General features: G+C 45.1%; 1 protein-coding gene across 3 annotated transcripts in view; it reads right to left on the minus strand.

The window, feature by feature from the left end:
* The window catches only part of LOC133577325 (C-terminal-binding protein 2-like), a 205,025-nt gene that overhangs the window by 117,400 nt on the left and 66,107 nt on the right, over window positions 1-21,518 (minus strand). For 2 of the 3 annotated variants that reach the window (XM_061931081.1, XM_061931167.1), the window contains exon 1: window positions 18,489-20,709. The exons of the other annotated variant lie outside the window; for it this stretch is intronic. In XM_061931081.1, coding sequence (XP_061787065.1) covers window positions 18,489-20,709 — 2,221 coding nt within the window. Of the gene's footprint in view, window positions 1-18,488; window positions 20,710-21,518 lie in introns of those variants that run through there. 3 annotated transcript variants of the gene reach the window in all.

Consider the following 21,518-nt stretch of genomic DNA (forward strand, 5'->3'; position numbering starts at 1 on the left):
TTTTAACAGCTGGTTGGCTCAGATTTTATTCTTTTCATTGCATTCACATGCTGCAGTGGACAGTGGACAGTTATCTTCAGTATTAAAGCAGTATCTGAAGCACCGTCTCCACGTGTGTTTATTGACAACAGGGTTATAACCTGGACACGTTAGCTCGTCGGTATGGTAACACGTGACTGTTACTACGTGCGTCTGCCCCGGCCCTCGAGTCAAACAGCGGCGGTGTTAATGAAGCAGCATCAGGCTGCTCACCGTCAGTGAAACGCTCGGTGAAATCGCGGATTAACGTTAAATATATGAGGAGCCGCGAGCGATGCAGCTATAACCTATATTACCCTCGTATTTGGCGGAGTTACCGCCACCTACTGCACCGGAGTTGTAACTACAAGCAACATTCACAGACAGAGTCCCATTGCTTTTATGAGCGGTCGAGCGAGTCAAAAGCCGAAAAATCCATTTGTGGCGGACGTAATTCTTTCGTGGCGGGCCGCCACAAATAAATGAATGTGTGGGAAACACTGGGATATCACCACATCAATCAATCAATCAATGTTTATTTATATAGCCCTAAATCACAAGTGTCTCAAAGGGCTGCACAAGCCACAACGACATCCTCGGTACAAAGTCCACATAAGGGCAAGGAAAAACTCACCCCAGTGGGACGTCGATGTGAATGACTATGAGAAACCTCGGAGAGGACCGCATATGTGGGTAACCCCCCCCCCCCCCCTCTAGGGGAGACCGAAAGCAATGGATGTCGAGTGGGTCTGACATAATATTGTGAGAGTCCAGTCCATAGTGGATCCAACATAATAGTGGGCTCAGGAACACTTCAGAAAACCACTGTCAGTAACTAAAGTTGAGGAATGCTCATCAAAGACTTATTTGGAACGTCCCACAGGTGAACAGGCTAATTGGGAACAGGTGGGTGCCATGATTGGGTATAAAAGCAGCTTCCATGAAATGCTCAGTCATTCACAAACAAGGACGGGGCGAGGGTCACCACTTTGTCGACAAATGCCTGAGCAAATTGTTTAAAAACAACATTTCTCAACCAGCCATCGCAAGGAATTTAGGGGATTTCACCATCTACGCTCCGTAATATCATCAAAAGGTTCAGAGAATTTGGAGTTAACAATGAATGCCCGTGACCTTCGATCCCTTAAGGCAGTACTGCATCAAAAAGCGACATCAGTGTGTAAAGGATATCACCACATGGGCTCAGGAACACTTCAGAAAACCACTGTCCGTAACTGCAGTTGGTCGCTAAATCTGTAAGTGCAAGTTAAAACTCTACTATGCAAAGCGAAAGACATTTATCAACAACACCCAGAAACTCCGGCCGACTTCGCTGGGCCTGAGCTCATCTAAGATGATAAGTGGAAAAGTGTTCTGTGGTCTGACGAGTCCACAGTTCAAATTGTTCTTGGAAACTGTGGACGGAAAAGAACCATCCGGACTGTTCTCGGCGCAAAGTGTAAAAGGCAGCATGTGTGATGGTATGGGGGTGTATTAGTGGCCAAGACATGGGTAACTTACACATCTGTGAAGGCACCATTAATGCTGAAAAGGTACATACAGGTTTTGGAGCAACATATGTTGCCATCCAAGCAACGTTACCATGGACGCCCCTGCTTATTTCAGCAAGACAATGTTAAGCCACGTGTTACAACAGCGTGGCTTCATAGTAAAAGAGTGCGGGTACTAGACTGGCCTGCCTGTAGTCCAGATCTGTCTCCCATTGAAAATGTGTGGTGCAATATGAAGCCTAAAATAGCACAACGGAGACACCCGACTGTTGAACAACTTAAGCTGTACATCAAGCAAGAATGGGAAAGAATTCCACTTCAAAAATGTGTCTCCTCAGTTCCTAACGTTTACTGAGTGTTGTTAAAAGGAAAGGCCATGTAACACAGTGGTAAAAATGCCCCTGTGGTAAGTTTTTTGTAATGTGTTCTAAGTTCATGATTATTTGCAAAAAAAGAAAAAAAAAAAGTTTCTCAGTGTGAACATGAAGTATCTTGTCTTTGCAGTCTATTCATCCATCCATCCATCCATCCATCCATCTTCTTCCGCTTATCCGAGGTCAGGTCGCGGGGGCAGCAGCTTAAGCAGGGAAGCCCAGACTTTCCTCTCCCCAGCCACTTCGTCCAGCTCCTCCCGGGGGATCCCGAGGCGTTCCCAGGCCAGCCGGGAGACATAGTCTTCCCAGCGTGTCCTGGGTCTTCCCCGTAGCCTCCTACCGGTCGGACGTGCCCGAAACACCTTCCTAGGGAGGCGTTCGGGTGGCATCCTGACCAGATGCCCGAACCACCTCATCTGGCTCCTCTCGATGTGGAGGAGTAGCGGCTTTACTTTGAGCTCCTCCTGGATGACAGAGCTTCTCACCCTATCTCTAAGGGAGAGCCCCGCCACCCGGCGGAGGAAACTCATTTCGGCCGCCTGTACCCGTGATCTTGTCCTTTCGGTCATAACCCAAAGCTCATGACCATAGGTGAGGATGGGAACGTAGATCGACCGGTAAATTGAGAGCTTTGCCTTCCGGCTCAGCTCCTTCTTCACCACAACGGATCGATACAGCGTCCGCATTACTGAAGATGCCGCACCGATCCGCCTGTCGATCTCCCGATCCACTCTTCCCCCACTCGTGAACAAGACTCCGAGGTACTTGAACTCCTCCACTTGGGGCAAGATCTCCTCCCCAACCCGGAGATGGCACTCCACCCTTTTCCGGGAGAGAACCATGGACTCGGACTTGGAGGTGCTGATTCTCATCCCAGTCGCTTCACACTCGGCTGCGAACCGATCCAGTGAGAGCTGAAGATCTTTCTTTTCAGGACCACATCATCTGCAAATAGCAGAGACCTAATCCTGCAGCCACCAAACCAGATCCCCTCAACGCCTTGACTGCGCCTAGAAATTCTGTCCATAAAGGTTATGAACAGAATGGGTGACAAAGGGCAGCCTTGGCGGAGTCCAACCCTCACTGGAAACATGTCCGACTTACTGCCGGCAATGCGGACCAAGCTCTGACACTGATCATACAGGGAGCGAACTGCCACAATAAGACAGTCCGCTACCCCATACTCTCTGAGCACTCCCCACAGGACTTCCCGGAGTACACGGTCGAATGCCTTCTCCAAGTCCACAAAGCACATGTAGACTGGTTGGGCAAACTCCCATGCACCCTCAAGGACCCTGCCCAGAGTATAGAGCTGGTCCACAGTTCCACGACCAGGACGAAAACCACACTGTTCCTCCTGAATCCGAGGTTCGACTATCCAACGTAGCCTCCTCTCCAGTACACCTGAATAGACCTTACCGGGAAGGCTGAGGAGTGTGATCCCACGATAGTTGGAACACACCCTCCGGTTCCCCTTCTTAAAGAGAGGAACCACCACCCCGGTCTGCCAATCCAGAGGTACCGCCCCCGATGTCCACGCGATGTTGCAGAGTCTTGTCAACCAAGACATCCCCACAACATCCAGAGCCTTAAGGAACTCCGGGCGGATCTCATCCACCCCCGGGGCCTTGCCACCGAGGAGCTTTTTAACTACCTCGGCAACCTCAGCCCCAGAAATAGGAGAGCCCACCACAGATTCCCCAGGCCCTGCTTCCTCATAGGAAGACGTGTTGGTAGGATTGAGGAGGTCTTCGAAGTATTCCCTCCACCGATCCACAACATCCGCAGTCGAGGTCAGCAGAACACCATCCCATCCAGTCTATTCAGTTGAATATAAGTTGAAAAGGATTTGCAAATCATTGTATTCTCTTTTTATTTACCATTTATACAACATGACAACTTCACTGTTTTTGGCTTTTGTACTAAAATGTTGCATATGTATTTCTATTATTTCCCAAGTGGAAGACAATTATTCAAAGGAAGTTGACCAGCATCCGCACAAATAAAAGTGTTGCCAATGCAGAAATATACATTTTCATCATGTTTTCAACACGCAAACAGGCTCTCCTTCACTGATCTGGATATAATGTGCACCCATCAATCTGGTCTAAAAGACACCAGGTTCATATTGACGCAGGACCAAAAGTGTTTGTTCATACAACAAAGACAAAAGCTTTTATTAGTGCCTTGATGCCTACTTGGCATGTTCTAGTGATGGGTTGATGAGGCGTCATGAAGCGTTTCGACACATTGCAAAACTGTATTGATACTGTGCCGATACTGTGTCACTAAATACTGACATCTGCTGGACATTAAAAATCCCTACAGGCAACCTATGGACCGACTCAACTGACACTGATTTGATGCCCTAGTACAGGGGTCACCAACCTTTTTGAAACCAAAAACTACTTCTTGGGTACTGATTAATGCGAAGGGCTACCAGTTTGATACACACTTAAATAAATACATATATTGTCATTTGTAAGTTACACGTAAGTGTGATTTAAACAAGAATACCTAAATAAATTTATATACCGTATTTTCCGCACTATAAGGCGCACCTAAAAACCACAATTTTTCTCAAAAGCTGACAGTGCGCCTAATAACCCGGTGCGCTTTATTACGATTCATTTTCATAAAGTTTCGGTCTCGCAACTTCGGTAAACAGCCGCCATCTTTTTTCCCGGTAGAACAGGAAGCGCTTCTTCTTCTACGCAAGCAACCGCCAAGGAAAGCACCCGCCCCCATAGAACAGGAAGCGCTTCACCCGCCCCCGGAAGAAGAAGAAAAAACGCGCGGATATCACCGTACGTTTCATTTCCTGTTTACATCTGTAAAGACCACAAAATGGCTCCTACTACGCGACAAGGATCCGGATCATAAAAAGACGCAATCTCTCCATCCGCACACGGATTACTACCGTATTTCACAGCAACTGATATTCCTGTGAACTGCACTGTGGAACGGGAGCACGTACGGTGAATATTCGCACCACAGGGAATGAGGAGTCATCCTTCACTGTGGTTCTAGCTTGCCATGCTAACTTCCACCCATCCAAAAGAGACCTTTCCAGCCGGCGTCATCATAAAAGCTAACTCGAAGGGATGGATGGATGAAGAAAAGATGAGCGAGTGGTTAAGGGAAGTTTACGCGAAGAGGCCGGGTGGCTTTTTTCACACAGCTCCGAAGGCGAACACACCTTCACTAAGACGGGCAGATAGCGCCGGTCGACATACGCCAACATCTGCCAGTGGATCGTAAATGCCTGGGCAGATAGTTTCGGTCACAACTGTGGTCCGAGCTTTCCGGAAGGCAGGATTCACAGAACTACTGCACAACAACAGCGACACTGACTCCCGATGACTTCTACGAGACGGAACCGGCCATTTTTGGATCCCACGCTTGCGCAACTTTTCAATTCGGACACCGAAGACGAAGAATTCGAAGGATTTACGAATGAAGAATAACTTCAGAAGGTGAGCGCTATGTTTATTTTGTGTGTTGTGACATTAACGTTCGAGCAACATTATGTTGCTATTTATTGCTCTACACCATTTTGAATTTTACTATGTTTGTGATTGCACATTTGCGTACATTTTGGGACAGAGTTGTTAGAACGCTGGTTTTCAATATATTATTAAAGTTTGACTGAACTATCTGACTGTTTTTTTGACATTCACTTTAGCGCAGCGTTTTTTTGACATTCACTTTAGCGCAGCGTAGGCGCGGCTTTTAGTCCGGGGCGGCTTATTGGTGGACAAAATTATGAAATATGTAATTCATAGAAGGTGCGGCTAATAATCCGGTGCGCCTTATAGTGCGGAAAATACGGTATATAAAAAAATGGGTATTTCTGTCTGTCATTCCGTCGTACATTTTTTTTTCCTTTTACCGAAGGTTTTTTGTAGAGAATAAATGATGAAAAAAAAACACTTAATTGAACGGTTTAAAAGAGGAGAAAACATGAAAAAAATTAAAATAAAATTTTGAAACATACCGCATTTTCCGCACTATAAGCCACACCTAAAAACCACAAATTTTCACAAAAGCTGACAGTGCGGCTTATAACCCGGTGCGCCTTATATATGGATTAATATAAATATTCATTTTCATAAAGTTTCGGTCTCGCAACTACGGTAAACAGCCGCCATCTTTTTTCCCCGTAGAAGAGGAAGCGCTTCTTCTTCTATGGTAAGCAACCGCCAAGGTAAGCACCCGCCCCCATAGAAGAGGAAGCGCTTCTTCTTCTACTGTAAGCAACCACCCGCCCCCATAGAAGAAGAAGCCCCCGGATATTGCGTTTCATTTCATTTGTGTGTTTACATCTGTAAAGACCACAAAATGGCTCCTACTAAGCGACACGCGTATAACGCAGAATTTAAACTTAAGGCAATATTTAACCAAAGAACTCCAACCGCTCGATATTGGTGTCAACAGGGCATTTAAAGCACGACTGCGAACGGCGTGGGAACAATGGATGACCGAAGGCGAACACACCTTCACTAAGACAGGGAGACAGCGCCGGACGACATACGCCAACATCTGCCAGTGGATCGTAAATGCCTGGGCGGATATTTCGGTCACAACTGTGGTCCGAGCTTTCCGGAAGGCAGGATTCACAGAACTGCGACGAGACGGAGCCGGCCATTTTGGATCCCGTATTCGCCCAACTTTTTAATTCGGACACCGAAGGAGAAGAATTCGAGGGATTTATGAATGAAGAATAACTTCAGAAAGTGAGCGTTATGTTTATTTTGTGTGTTGTGACATTAACGTTCGAGCAACATTAAGTTATTGATGCTTATTGATTGCACATTTGCACATTACCGTACATTTTGGGAGTGAACAGAGTTGTTAGAACGCTGGTTTTTAATATATTATTAAAGTTTGACTGACCTATCTGACTGTTTTTTTGACATTCCCTTTAGCGCAGTTAGATGCGGCTTATAACACGGGGCGGCTTATAGGTGGACAAAGTTTTGAAATATGCCGTTCATTGAAGGCGCGGCTTATAACCCAGGGCGGTTTATGGTGCGGAAAATATGGTAGTTTATCTTCAATTTCGACTTTTTAAAATTCAAAATTCAACCGACAAAAAGGAGAAAATCTAGCTAATTTGAATCTTTTTGAAAAAATTAAAAAAAAGAATTTATGGAACATCATTAGTAATTTTTCCTGATTAAGATACATTTTAGAATTTTGATGACATGTTTTAAATTGGTTAAAATCCAATCTGCACTTTGTTAGAATATTTAACAAATTGGACCAAGCTATATTTCTAACAAGGACAAATCAGTATTTCTTCTAGATTTTCCAGAACAAAAATGTTAAAAGAAATTCAAAATACTTTGAAATAAGATTTAAATTTGATTCTACAGATTTTCTAGATTTGCCAGAATATTTTTTTTGAATTTTAATCATAGTAAGTTTGAAGAGCGTTTTCTATTGGGGCTCCAGTACTATGGAATGCCCTCCCGGTAACAATTAGAGATGCTACCTCAGTAGAAGCATTTAAGTCCCATCTTAAAACTCATTTGTATACTCTAGCCTTTAAATAGCCCCCCTGTTAGACCAGTTGATCTGCCGTTTCTTTTCTTTTCTCCTCTGCTCCCCTTTTCCTTGAGGGGGGGGGGGGCACAGGTCCGGTGGCCATGGATGAAGTGCTGGCTGTCTAGAGTCGGGACCCGGGGTGGACCGCTCGCCTGTGCATCGGCTGGGAACATCTCTACGCTGCTGACCCGTCTCCGCTTGGGATGGTGTCCTGCTGGCCCCACTATGGACTGGACTCTTACTATTATGTTGGATCCACTATGGACTGGACTCTCATAATATTATGTCAGACCCACTCGACATCCATTGCTTTCGGTCTCCCCTAGAGGGGGGGGGGGGGTTACCCACATATGCGGTCCTCTCCAAGGTTTCTCATAGTCATTCACATCGACGTCCCACTGGGGTGAGTTTTTCCTTGCCCTTATGTGGGCTTTGTACCGAGGATGTCGTTGTGGCTTGTGCAGCCCTTTGAGACACTTGTGATTTAGGGCTATATAAATAAAGATTGATTGATTGATTGAAGAAATATTTCACAAATATTCTTCATCGAAAAACCAGAAGCTAAAATATTTATTATTCTTTACAATAAAAAAAAAAAAAATTACTTGAACATTGACTTAAATTGTCAGGAAAGAAGAGGAAGAAATTTAAAAGGTAAAAAGGTATATTTGTTTAAAAATCCTAAAATCATTTTTAAGGTTGTATTTTTTCTCTAAAATTGTATTTCTAAAAGTAATAAGAAGCAAAGTAAAAAAATAAATGAATTTATTTCAACAAGTGAAGACCCATCCATCCATCCATTTTCTACCGCTTATTCCAAGTGAAGACCAAGTCTTTAAAATATTTTCTTGGATTTTCAAATTCTATTTGAGTTTTGTCTCTTTTAGAATGAAAAATGTCGAGCAAAGCGAGACCAGCTTGCTAGTAAATAAATAACATTTAAAAAATTGAGGCAGCTCACTGGTAAGTGCTGCTCTTTGAGCTATTTTTAGAACAGGCCAGCGGGCGACTGATCTGGTCTTTACGGGCTACCTGGTGACCGCGGGCACCGCGTTGGTGACCCCTGCCCTAGTATATACAATAATATAAACCAAGTCATTGTATTTCATTTAGGATTATTTCATATCTTCATTTAAATAAAACTATATTTGTATCTTTTTTAGATCCAGTCAATAAATAATGTGAACATGTATCATAACATGGAAATCTAAGAGAACGTGTTGTGGATGATTGTGGACTGGGAATTTTTTTAATTTAATTTTTTTACACATTTTTATTAAAAAAAAAAAAAAAAGTTTTTCCGACGTATTACATTTTAGACGATTTCTCTTCTTAGTTATTATTTCTCCGGCTGTAGAAAAGAGCCGCTCACAGGGCACAGAGGAGGCGTCAGTGTGACACAGTTGGCGTATCGGTCACGCGACCAAAACAGCTCATGATCGGTCACGTGACTTTCTAAAAGCGGTACAGGGTTTTGCTCTATGAGCTCGACGCATGCGCCGATGCATCGGTGTTGCCAGACCCATCACTAGCATGTTCTATGTTCACAGTCTTACACGTACAGTAAGAGTACAGAATGAGAGTATTTGCGGATTAGCGCCTCGGCGGATATGAAGGATCTCAGGGATTAAATCTCCCCTCTGTCTTGTCACAGTGTGCAGAGAGAATGACACAGTCACTCATTAGCCATCAACGCTGACATTTCATTTAATCGACGCAGTGGTTCTGCTCTCATTTTTTTTGTTAATATTGCCATCCAAAAAGGAAATTGCTCGCCATGCTGGAGCAACTACATAAAAAGAACTCACTGGCTTGTAGTGTTTAGTGAGAGCCGCCTGAGCAAGCAATGTTTACCTTGTCAGGCAGATTGTGGAGCCCGAGTGGTTTTTTCCAGGCTACTCCTTTTTATTATGATGAAATAAGACGTGTATGTTTACAACAACATTGAGCTTGCGGCGAAAGTGAGAGCTGCATTTAACAGCGATACTACATCAGCAGCATTGTTAAAGCAGATCAAGTACAATGCTATAGAACACAGGTGTCAAACTCGAGGCCCGGGGGCCATTTCTGGACCGCTACATCATTTCAAAAATGGGTTTCAATAAAATACTTAAAATACAGGTAAAAGTCAGTAAATTAGAATATTTTGAAAAACTTGATTTATTTCAGTAATTGCATTCAAAAGGTGTAACTTGTACATTATATTTATTCATTGCACACAGACTGATGCATTCAAATGTTTATTTCATTTAATTTTGATGATTTGAAGTGGCAACAAATGAAAATCCAAAATTCCGTGTGTCACAAAATTAGAATATTACTTAAGGCTAATACAAAAAAGGGATTTTTAGAAATGTTGGCCAACTGAAAAGTATGAAAATGAAAAATATGAGCATGTACAATACTCAATACTTGGTTGGAGCTCCTTTTGCCTCAATTACTGCGTTAATGCGGCGTGGCATGGAGTCGATGAGTTTCTGGCACTGCTCAGGTGTTATGAGAGCCCAGGTTGCTCTGATAGTGGCCTTCAACTCTTCTGCGTTTTTGGGTCTGGCATTCTGCATCTTCCTTTTCACAATACCCCACAGATCTTCTATGGGGCTAAGGTCAGGGGAGTTGGCGGGCCAATTTAGAACAGAAATACCATGGTCCGTAAACCAGGCACGGGTAGATTTTGCGCTGTGTGCAGGCGCCAAGTCCTGTTGGAACTTGAAATCTCCATCTCCATAGAGCAGGTCAGCAGCAGGAAGCATGAAGTGCTCTAAAACTTGCTGGTAGACGGCTGCGTTGACCCTGGATCTCAGGAAACAGAGTGGACCGACACCAGCAGATGACATGGCACCCCAAACCATCACTGATGGTGGAAACTTTACACTAGACTTCAGGCAACGTGGATCCTGTGCCTCTCCTGTCTTCCTCCAGACTCTGGGACCTCGATTTCCAAAGGAAATGCAAAATTTGCTTTCGTCAGAAAACATGACTTTGGACCACTCAGCAGCAGTCCAGCTGGTGTCGGTCCACTCTGTTTCCTGAGATCCAGGGTCAACGCAGCAGTCTACCAGCAAGTTTTAGAGCACTTCATGCTTCCTGCTGCTGACCTGCTCTATGGAGATGGAGATTTCAAGTTCCAACAGGACTTGGCGCCTGCACACAGCGCAAAATCTACCCGTGCCTGGTTTACGGACCATGGTATTTCTGTTCTAAATTGGCCCGCCAACTCCCCTGACCTTAGCCCCATAGAAAATCTGTGGGGTATTGTGAAAAGGAAGATGCAGAATGCCAGACCCAAAAACGCAGAAGAGTTGAAGGCCACTATCAGAGCAACCTGGGCTCTCATAACACCTGAGCAGTGCCAGAAACTCATCGACTCCATGCCACGCCGCATTAACGCAGTAATTGAGGCAAAAGGAGCTCCAACCAAGTATTGAGTATTGTACATGCTCATATTTTTCATTTTCATACTTTTCAGTTGGCCAACATTTCTAAAAATCCCTTTTTTGTATTAGCCTTAAGTAATATTCTAATTTTGTGACACACGGAATTTTGGATTTTCATTTGTTGCCACTTCAAATCATCAAAATTAAATGAAATAAACATTTGAATGCATCAGTCTGTGTGCAATGAATAAATATAATGTACAAGTTACACCTTTTTTTTTTTTTTTTTTTTTTTTTTTTTTTTTTTTTTTTTTTTTTATGTCCTGTCCAGCTTCTCAGGCAAATCATATAGTTGATGTAGATGCCCATGTCGGCTGTTCAGATTTACTTTACAAAAGAGAAGTGTAGGATACTTCTCTTGTTGCCTTATTTGTATTTGACTTTATTAAATGTATTTATATTATCATTTAGTGCAGCCGGGCCGGAGCAGGAGGGGATAGAAAGAGAAAAAAAAAGAAGACAGAGGGGGAAATTGTGGGGACAAGAGGGGGATTAGACAGAGAGACAAAAACAACAACAGCAAACAACAACAACAACAACAATAGAGCAACATCAGCAAATATGACATGTACAAATATGATGGTAAAAGTAATAGCAAATAAGCAGTTAGCGAAAAATAAAAAATAATACAGAAATGACAATGAGCATTATTACACTACAAATGGATCAATACAAATACCAATAGAAATAGCGCTATTGATAATGAACAATACCAATAATTTACCTTTATTATCAACAATACAGTTGTTTAAATGCAACAATACATATACGTAATGATAACTTGAGATACGAAAGAATGCAGAAAAATGGAGGGGGAGAAAGAGAAGCAACCTACATTAACCTTGTAGATTGTTATAGTCACAATAGGTTAAGCTTTGTCAGTGTGCCATGTGTTACACCCAGTTTACCCTAGGGCAACAACGTTAATATATGTTTGATGAAACGTGATTATGTGCATGAGTGTAAGTATGCATATGTACTTGTATATGTACAGAATGTGTATATGTGTTTGTACAATGAATGTATATGTACAGAATGTGTATATGTGTTTGTACAGTGAATGTATATGTACAGTATGTGTATGTGTATGTTTGTATATTGAATGTGCGTGTGGATGTACGAACATTAGGTAGGTAAATATGTACTGTATTTGTGTATGTATGTGGGAGCGTAGGTACCTATGTACGTATGTGAGCATACGTGAATTTGCATGTACAATACATTCGACTCCCAGAGTGCGTGGGAGCCAGAGCACGGCCCCATCACCCCCGAGAGCCCAACCCACAAACAGGAGGCGTGGTGCCCAGGGAACCAGGGACCACCGCCCCCACGCAGCCAAGCCGGCCAGCGACAGGAACCCCAGAGCCCGACCCACCGTACCGCCCACAAGGGCCAGCAGCAGGCCGCAGACAGACGCACCCGGCGGAGGACAGGGCACGAGAAAAGCAGGGGACAGCCAGACCCCAAGCCAGCGAGAGACCACACCCCACACGGGCAGAAAGGCGAGACGCCCCGCCCGAAGGACCCAGAGACTCCCCGCAACCGGACGGGAAGACCGCCCCCGCCCCACCGGCAACCGGGCCCCCACGAGCCCACCCCCCACCCCCGGAGAGCGCGGCGAGGCCAGCCCCCGGCCACCCCACCCAAACCGGCCGCCGCAGGACCACCAAGGCACAGGGCCACGGGAACCACCCACCCCACCCGCAGGGACCCCAACGATGGAGATGGAACAACCAGCAACCGCCCCGCCGAGCCCCCCCCCTGAGGGAGGGGAAAAATTAAAAAATAATATTAATAAAATATATTTTAAAAATAAATAAATAAATAAATAAATTAATTAATTAATTTAAAAAAAAAAAATAAAAAAAAAATAAAAAAAAGAATTAAAAGAAGATCACAGACATGCTGACAAACAAGGTCACTACCCCAGCAACTGGCCGACTCGCAGCACCTCGGAATACCTTGCAGCACCAAGCTACCACAATAGACGCAGGGACTAGGCCCAAAAGGCCCCAACCAAGACGGGCACCCGGAAGGGATGGACAGCGGGACCCAGGAGCTCCAGACACGCAGTTCGGATGCAGTAGCCTGAGGCGTCGACCCCCGTCTGACAGGCAGGCCCAGAGCGTACCCCCAGAAATATACATACATACATACATACATACACACATACACACATACACGTATACATACCCACACATACACATACATACACATATGTACACATACACATATATAAACATACATACATACACACACATATACATACATATACACAGTTCGTCAGCCCCGACAGCCATCACGCGCGCGCGCTGCCACCAGTCACAACATCAGCCACACCCCTGCACCAGACCCAGCAGCCACGGGCGCCCACACCACAAACAAACGGCAGCAGAAACAGCAGCCGCAATAACCCCAGACAGCCAGCACCAGCCAATCAAATTAAAGCGATCAAAGAAAAACTGCGACCAGCAACCACACGCCACCAGGGCCACGGAGACCAGCCGGCGCCAGCCCGCCGGTCAGCCCGAACGCCAACACGCAAACAAGAGACACCAACAACCCCCCCAACCAAAAGGCCCCCCACCCCAACCCAAACCCGCACAAACACACCACCGCCCAAACAACCGGGACACAGCATCCAGACCAGACACGGGGGCTGCGCCGCCACCACACCAAGTCACCAACAGAGACCCCACAGCGCAAGGTCGGGCCACACGGGCACGGACCCCATCCAACAGGAAGTGAGACCCGCGCGACGCCACACACAAATAAATAATAAGATTAAAAAAAAAATGAAATAAAATAAAAATAAAAAAATAAAATAAAAAATAAAATTTAAAAAATAAAATAAAATAAAAATGAGTAATAATAAAAATAAAAATAATAAATACATTAAAAATTAAAAATATATATATAACAATAATAAATGAATAAAAGCCTGGCAGGCCACCAGACCGCAGTCCCCGCCGGCCGACGAGGCAATGAGGGGTGCGCCGAACCCCAAACCCCCCATGCATGTGTACAAGGCCCCCAGAGTGTCTACTGTGTAGTTAAAATTAGGAGGTCAGCCGTTACAGCCGACCTCCAGTCCCTATTGATGTGTGTACTGTAGCGTGAGTGAGATATGTATGCTTGTGGGAACTAATAATGCGATTAAAATTGGGGGACATCAAGGTCATGGTGGGTCCCAACCAAACCAAGCCCCCCAAATCCTAAGTGTCTAATATGCAGCTAAGATTGAGGGATGGACGAGCAGGGGACAAGAAAGGAGGACTGGAGCCCCATTGGAGGCATCCTCAACCCCCCGCCATGCCTCCCCGCAGGACAATCCCCAAAGTCCTATATATGTGTGACTGTGTGCGCTATAAGTAGGAGGAGTAGAGGGCCCGGACATCCCCCCAGTCCACGCGGCCGACAACCAGGAACTACGGCCAGGAGGCCGCCACCCCCCGCCACAGCCCGTGACCCACACCAGACCACTTTGACGTGACGCCACGCGAGCCCCTCCCCCCGCCAAACAAAGCCAGCCCCCGCCCGCCCCAACCCAACCCTGCAGAGCCCATACCGGCAACCAAACGCAGAGAAACCGCACAGCCCCCACGCCCAATGCAAACACCGCATCCCGGCCATCCACACAGCAACGTGCCCATACGAGTCCCGGCCAGGGGAAGGAGCCCCCCCACGCCGCATTAACGCAGTAATTGAGGCAAAAGGAGCTCCAACCAAGTATTGAGTATTGTACATGCTCATATTTTTCATTTTCATACTTTTCAGTTGGCCAACATTTCTAAAAATCCCTTTTTTGTATTAGCCTTAAGTAATATTCTAATTTTGTGACACACGGAATTTTGGATTTTCATTTGTTGCCACTTCAAATCATCAAAATTAAATGAAATAAACATTTGAATGCATCAGTCTGTGTGCAATGAATAAATATAATGTACAAGTTACACCTTTTGAATGCAATTACTGAAATAAATCAAGTTTTTCAAAATATTCTAATTTACTGGCTTTTACCTGTATATATATATTTTTTTTTTACTAAATGCCTTCGTTATTTCAATTTTGACAGAAAAAATTTGCATTTTTTTCTGATTGATTGCATTCAGACAGGTTAAAATGTTGCTAAAACCATCACTTTTCTATCAGTCACAGTGACTTTTCAAAACAAAAATATTACAGCAAAAATCATATGGGTTGATTGACATGTTTATTCTGTAAGCTAACTTCAATAGTTTGACATTATTTTGACAGTTAATGCCAGTTATCCTGTCAACCTTTCACAAGACTTCAATTTGTTCATTGAAAGTATAAACCGTATAAACACTTTTTACAGTAAACAAATGGTAAAACAGTACTAAACAATTCCATAAAAAAAAAAAATTGGTGTCATTATTAACTTTCTGTCCAAGCTTGTATAATCTACTGCCTTGTTCAATTGTAAAAAATATTCTGTGCCTAAAATTCACATTTCTATCACAATTATCATACTGTAAACATGGCAAGCTAACGTCATTAAAATTAATAGTCCTGTCAATAGCATGGAATTACAATTCAAATGTAGTTTTTTTTGTAAGCCTTTCAAAAGAATTCAAAATATGAAAAATGAATGAAAATTCATTGAAGCCATCAGACACTTGAAAAGTGGCACATCACATCTCTAATGTAATCATTTGAACTTTTCAACAGAAATAGCACTGCAAAAATATTAAGGACATACTTCTGTATTTTGGTAGTTATGCTGTCAACATTTAACAAGATTTCTTCAACTTGGACTTGAAAGCATAAATAGTACAAACACTTTTAACAGTATAACAGTACTAAACAATTCCAATAGATAACATTGGTGGCATTACCTTTTTGTGGCTAAAATCCAAATTTAGCAACGGCATTAGACTTGTGTTTTTTTGTCCCAACGTGGTCTTTTACATCGCTAATTCCTCCGTGTCCGATCGAAATATCTTGTCTGCACAAGGTGCAATTCGCGTAGTTTTTCACCCTTTTTGGAACGGATAATTATTCCCAGATAGGCTTTTGAATATTCTTCAAGGAATGACTGCAGTTTTCTTTTCGGTTTAAGACTCGTTTGCCATTTTTCTCCGGCTGATTCCATGATCGTTCGCTCGTTTGGAAACAATGGCAACTGGTGCCTCGTGCTTGGCAGCGGTGCTATAAATAGCCTCGCGCATGGCATTCGGAATGGCTCGATAGGAAGTTACGGGAAGCAGTGTCGATTGTCGTTGTTACGCGATTTCGTGAATAAAACTTTCAAAAAAATTTTTTTTTTTTAAATTAACTAAAAATTGTATTTTTTATCACTGCAACCGTAACAATCACGGGAAAACCGGAGTAGTTGGCAGGTATGTCATATACCAGGCCTGGGCAATTATTTGACTCGGGGTGCCAGATTTAGATGGAAAAAAAAGTGTGTCTGGGGGCCGGTACATCTATTTTTAGGAACACTAATACAAAACCTCACAATAATGATCGAAAGCTAAAAACGTTATGACAGACCGCCTTAAAAAAACAATGGAATTTGACATTTTTTTTACTGAATGAGACACCCAGAATGTACATGAAAATAAAGAATGTGGGATTTACAATATTAACTATGAAGGATAAAACACTGAATATTGACAACATGTTTTACAATCAACCGAAACACAACCAAAATGCAACAAACACAGTGAAATATGAACGCGAAGGGTAAAAAAAAAAAAAACACCTACAATCTGAGATATCTCAGTGACCAAAGTAACTAATTATAAGACAATAGTAACTAATTAGATGACCATAGTAACTAGTATATCATGCAGATTCCAAGCATTGAAAGACTTAGTATAGTTCAGGGGTCGGCAACCTGCGGCTCCGGAGCCGCATGCGGCTCTTTGATCACTCTGATGCGGCTCAGCAGCTTACTTGCTGAACCACCCCAATTTTCCCGTGAGACTTTCGGATTTCAGTGCCTCTCGCAGAAAACTCCCGGGATTAATATTCACCGATTTTCACCCTTACAGCTATAATAAGGGCGTGCCATGATGGTACAACATTTGGCGACCTCTACAATCTGTATTAACAGCGTGCCAGCCCAACACTTGTTATACAATATACATCTTCTGCTTGCACACATACGTGACAGCAAGGCATACTTGGTCAACAGCCACACAGGTTACACTGACGGTGACCATATAAAACAACTTTAACACTCTTACTAATAATGCGCCACACTTTGAACCAAGACCAAACAAGAATGACAAACACATTTCGGGAGAACATCTGCACCTTAACACAACAGAACAAACACCCAGAATCCCATGCAGCCCTGACTCTTCCGGGCTACATTATACACCCCTGCTACCACCAAACCCCGCCCCCACCCCAACCCTGCTCCCTCACACATCAACCCCCCCCCCGTGCGTCGGTTGAGGTGGGCGGGGTTTGGTATAATGTATCCCGGAAGAGTTAGGGCTGCATGGGATTCTGGGTATTTGTCCTGTTGTGTTTATGTTGTGTTACTGTGCAGATGTTCTCCCGAAATGTGTTTGTCATTCTTGTTTGGTGTGGGTTCACAGTGTGGCGCATTATTAGTAAGAGTGTTATAGTTTTTTTTTTATACCGCCACCGTCAGTGTAACCTGTGTGGTTGTTGACCAAGTATGCCTTGCTGTCACTTACGTGAGCAAGCGGAAACACCATACAAAGTGTGGCTGATCAGGCACGCTGGTTGTAGTGGGTGCTATATGCTGTACCATCACGGCACGCATGACGCTGACAAGCGCCATTTATTTAAAACCCGCGTGCCGCACTAGCTTTCAAATTCCATATAAAAGGTGTGGGCAGCGTGTCTGAGACCCCTGGTTTATACATAGCACAAAGCAAGAAGAAAACTTTGTATGCAGTGTTATTTCATTTAAAATTTCAAAAAAATTTTGCGGCTCCCATTGTTTTCTATAATTTGCGAAACTGGTCAAAATGGCTCTTTGACTGGTAAAGGTTGCCGACCCCTGGTATAGTTGAAGACGTACGGTCATTAGAAAACATGACTGCACATCATAATGGCAGCTACACTCTCCATCTTAAACATCTAAAACAATTATTTGGGAATGTCTGGCGGGCCAGATTGAAAAGCTCAACGGGCCGCATGTGGCCCCCGGGCCTTCATTTGCCCAGGCCTGTTATATACTGTATTGCAAAACAATTTTTGTGAGATAGAAACAACTAGTTAAATATCTGCTTGTCACCTTTATTTATGATTTTAAAGCAAGCTATACATAAAAAATCTAATAATCGAATGCATATGCATTTCGATTAATCATGATTAATCACAGGTTAATACCCGCATAATGTAAATTACTAAAAAAAAAAAATCGGCCCTCTGAAAGCAGCCATTACTGCGATGTGGTCCTCAATGAAAATGAGTTTGACACCCTTGGTATAGAAAAATACTTTGTTTGGTTTGGTTACTGAGACACTAATTAGAGGGAAACAAGATAAATAAAACCTCGTAAAGAGACAAAGGGTAAAAAAAAGGTACATTTCAGGCTGAATCAAGACAAATAGCTCATGGTCAAGTGAGTAAAAGAGAACAAGATTTACTTGTGTCAGGAGATGCCATGGTGGACACGATGACTGGTGGACCGGTGCGGCGACTTAGCTTCTGATTAGCAACCAGAGCACCTTGCCCTTGAGCGGAGCCTCCCGCGGAAACCATTGCATTATCTGGTGAAGGCCCGCCACCCTTTCGACTCATCTGGGGACTTGGGTGAGGGCTGTGCATGGGTGACATCGGCAGCAAGCTCCTGTCCCTTTTCATCAGCTCCATTGGTACGGTGTAGTTGGTAGAGTATGCTTTGGGTACCTGCTGTGGCGGTTGAGGTAAAGCTGGCATGGAAACAGGCATCTGCTGCGGCATTCCTGGCATGGAGTGAATGGAACCTGGCATGGCAGGCATGGAACCAGTCATTTGCTGGGGCATGATCTGCATACTCTGCATGGGCAACCCTGGCATGGTCACCCCGGAAGAATACGCGGACATCGGTCTTGATTGAACCGGCATCATGGCTCCCATATACGGGCCTGGGGAACGAGGTGAGTGGCCTGGGTAAGCTCCAGAGGCTTCCAAGAGCTGCTGAGAGGGTGCGCTGCTTGGCCTCCTGCCTATTACCTCTCCCATCCTCGGTGCGATGGTGTGCATGGCACCCGGCGTCAGCAGGGGCATCAGTTGAGGGTCAACATTCAAAACCTGTGAAGGATGTGGATGTTGGTGATGGTGGTGTTGATAGACATCTGAGCGATGGCTGAAGCTATTAGAACGCCCTCGCATGGGGGTCTGAGGTTGAGAAGGTGCCACAGGAGCTTCGGCCGGCCGCTTACAGTTTTGGACCAAGCGAGAGAGTACACGCGCCTGCCCAAGGTTGGGTGCCACTGTACGGACATCGTTCTCCTCCATTACAGCCAGCATGCTGGAGGAGTCAAATCCCTGCTGAATGAGCGAAGAGATGGTACTCTCAGAGATGCCTTCATTTCGCAACAGGGCAAGAAACTCTGGATCCACCGTCTTCTTGGGATCCACAGGCAAAGGTGTCTGCGGAGCGGTAAGCGGAGGGGCAGGAAGGGGAGCAAGAGGCTGAGCAACTGGTGGGGGCAGAGTTGGAGCTACTTGCGCAGGTGCAATTGGGGCAACCGCGGCAGTCTGCACTAGGGCGGGAGATGGAGGAAGTGGAGGCGCCACAGCAAGTTTAGGATCAGAAATGGGGATTGTGTTGGGAGGTAAACCCTGCTGCTGATGTTGCAGTTGTAGCTGGAGCTGATCCTGCTGAAGCTGCTGCTGCTGCTGTAGTTGTTGTTGCTGAAGTTGCTGTTGCTGAAATTGCTGCTGTTGTACTTGTTGTTGCTGCAGTTGCTGCTGCTGCAGTTGCTGCTGTTGCATGTGTTGCTGCTGCAGTTGTTGCTGCTGTAATTGTTGCTGCTGCTGAACAGTAAAGGGTGAGGTTGTCTCCTGCCTCATTATCATTCCCTGACTGGAAGGATCCACCACTAAGCAGGTAGCTGCGTGCTGCTGCGGATCTAGCGGTCGCCCGTTAACATCTGTATAGACAGGCTGACCAGCCAAAGGTTGGGGCTCGCTTGCATAACGAGGAGATGCATGCTCCATGCTGTAATGGGCTGGAGATGGGTCTCTAGAGGGTCTGCGCTGTTGACCATCCGGCATCATCTTGGAAGTCCCAGATTCTCTGTAGGCCCGATTTAGCTCATGAGCAGTCGGAGTAGACGGAGAAGGATGTAAAGGCGACTGGGGAGCTTGAGGTCCTCCTCTCGAGCCCTGTGCTTGATCCCAGGCAGGACGAGTCCCAGCAGTCAGCCCAAAATGAGAGCCTGACCGACTGAGGGGTTGAGGGTGAGGCGGTGGAGCCTGGTGCTCTGCCCGGTAAATGCCCTCAGGTGGCCGAGGAATCATGGCCGGATCGTGGGGGTAGTAATCCTGATGCGGAATGGATCCTCTGTGAGCCATAGCTGTTCGTTCGTAGTGGTTCAGATCTGGCACAGAACCCTTCCTCAGACCGCCCGTGTAAATTTGTCCGTGGTCTTGGTAGGAATATGGGTCCCGTTTTAAATCCAGGTCAGGAGGACGCGCGCCTGCTGGAGGCTCGTACCACCCTCCTCCCCCCTCTCCGTAAGACAGAGAGCTCCGCCGGCCAGCTACTCTTGCCTGCTGCTCGTAGACACTCTCAGCCCTGTCCCACTGACCCTCATTCCCCCCTAAAGTGTCCCAACTGTGGGAGCGACCAAGACTTAACTGTTTGTTGGTAACAAGCATTGGAGAGAAAACTGAAGAAATACCACACAAAACGAGCAAAGTAATCCACTTGAGACACTTCTCTCTTCTAAGTCAAGTCTTTGTGTTCAGTAGCACCAAAAAATGCAAAAGAGAGAGGTAGTTAAGGAACAAGCAGAAGAACAGACGAAGCAGGGGTGGACTGTATCACCTGATATCCGGTTGTAATATTCTATGTCCGTGCTATCGGGTGGCTCCCCCTCCAGCTGATATGTCCTTGAATAATTAATCTCCGGTTATGTTGGCTTGGAAAGGGGACACCGCACGTAAACACACAAACGGTGTACACAGCCTATGCAACGACAGGGTGTATGATTGAGCCACCAAATGCCGATTATAAAAAAAAACAAAAAAAACAAAAGGGGGGCTCGGTTGGCTGTAGGGATGGGCTTGTACTAATCCAATAGGATTTAGCTCTCCCTTCTTTGGTACAATTTACTCGCTCTGCCGATTGCTACGAGGGATTACAACCAAATAAAGCCCGTTTAATTCCACTCGTGACGTCACGTGAACCAGATATGAGCGTACGCGGCGATGGCGGCGGCGGCCCCCCCCGGTGGAGCCAATGATTGAGAGTCCCTGCCACCGACGCCTAAAGTGTCACCTACCTGAAGCTGAGGACGTGTCGCCAACAGGTCTCCGCCTTCAGTTTGCCTGATTCCCCAGTGGAGGGAGGGCGCCGGCGGTGTTATCAAGTGAAATACGCTTCTCTCTGCTAAGTCCCATGTGCTGTCAGTAAATGTCAAATCCACTCTGATTGGACACTAATCCTCCAGGCCTCATGCTAGTTG

Source organism: Nerophis lumbriciformis, linkage group LG02 (assembly GCF_033978685.3).
Source record: "Nerophis lumbriciformis linkage group LG02, RoL_Nlum_v2.1, whole genome shotgun sequence".
Taxonomy (NCBI): domain Eukaryota; kingdom Metazoa; phylum Chordata; class Actinopteri; order Syngnathiformes; family Syngnathidae; genus Nerophis; species Nerophis lumbriciformis.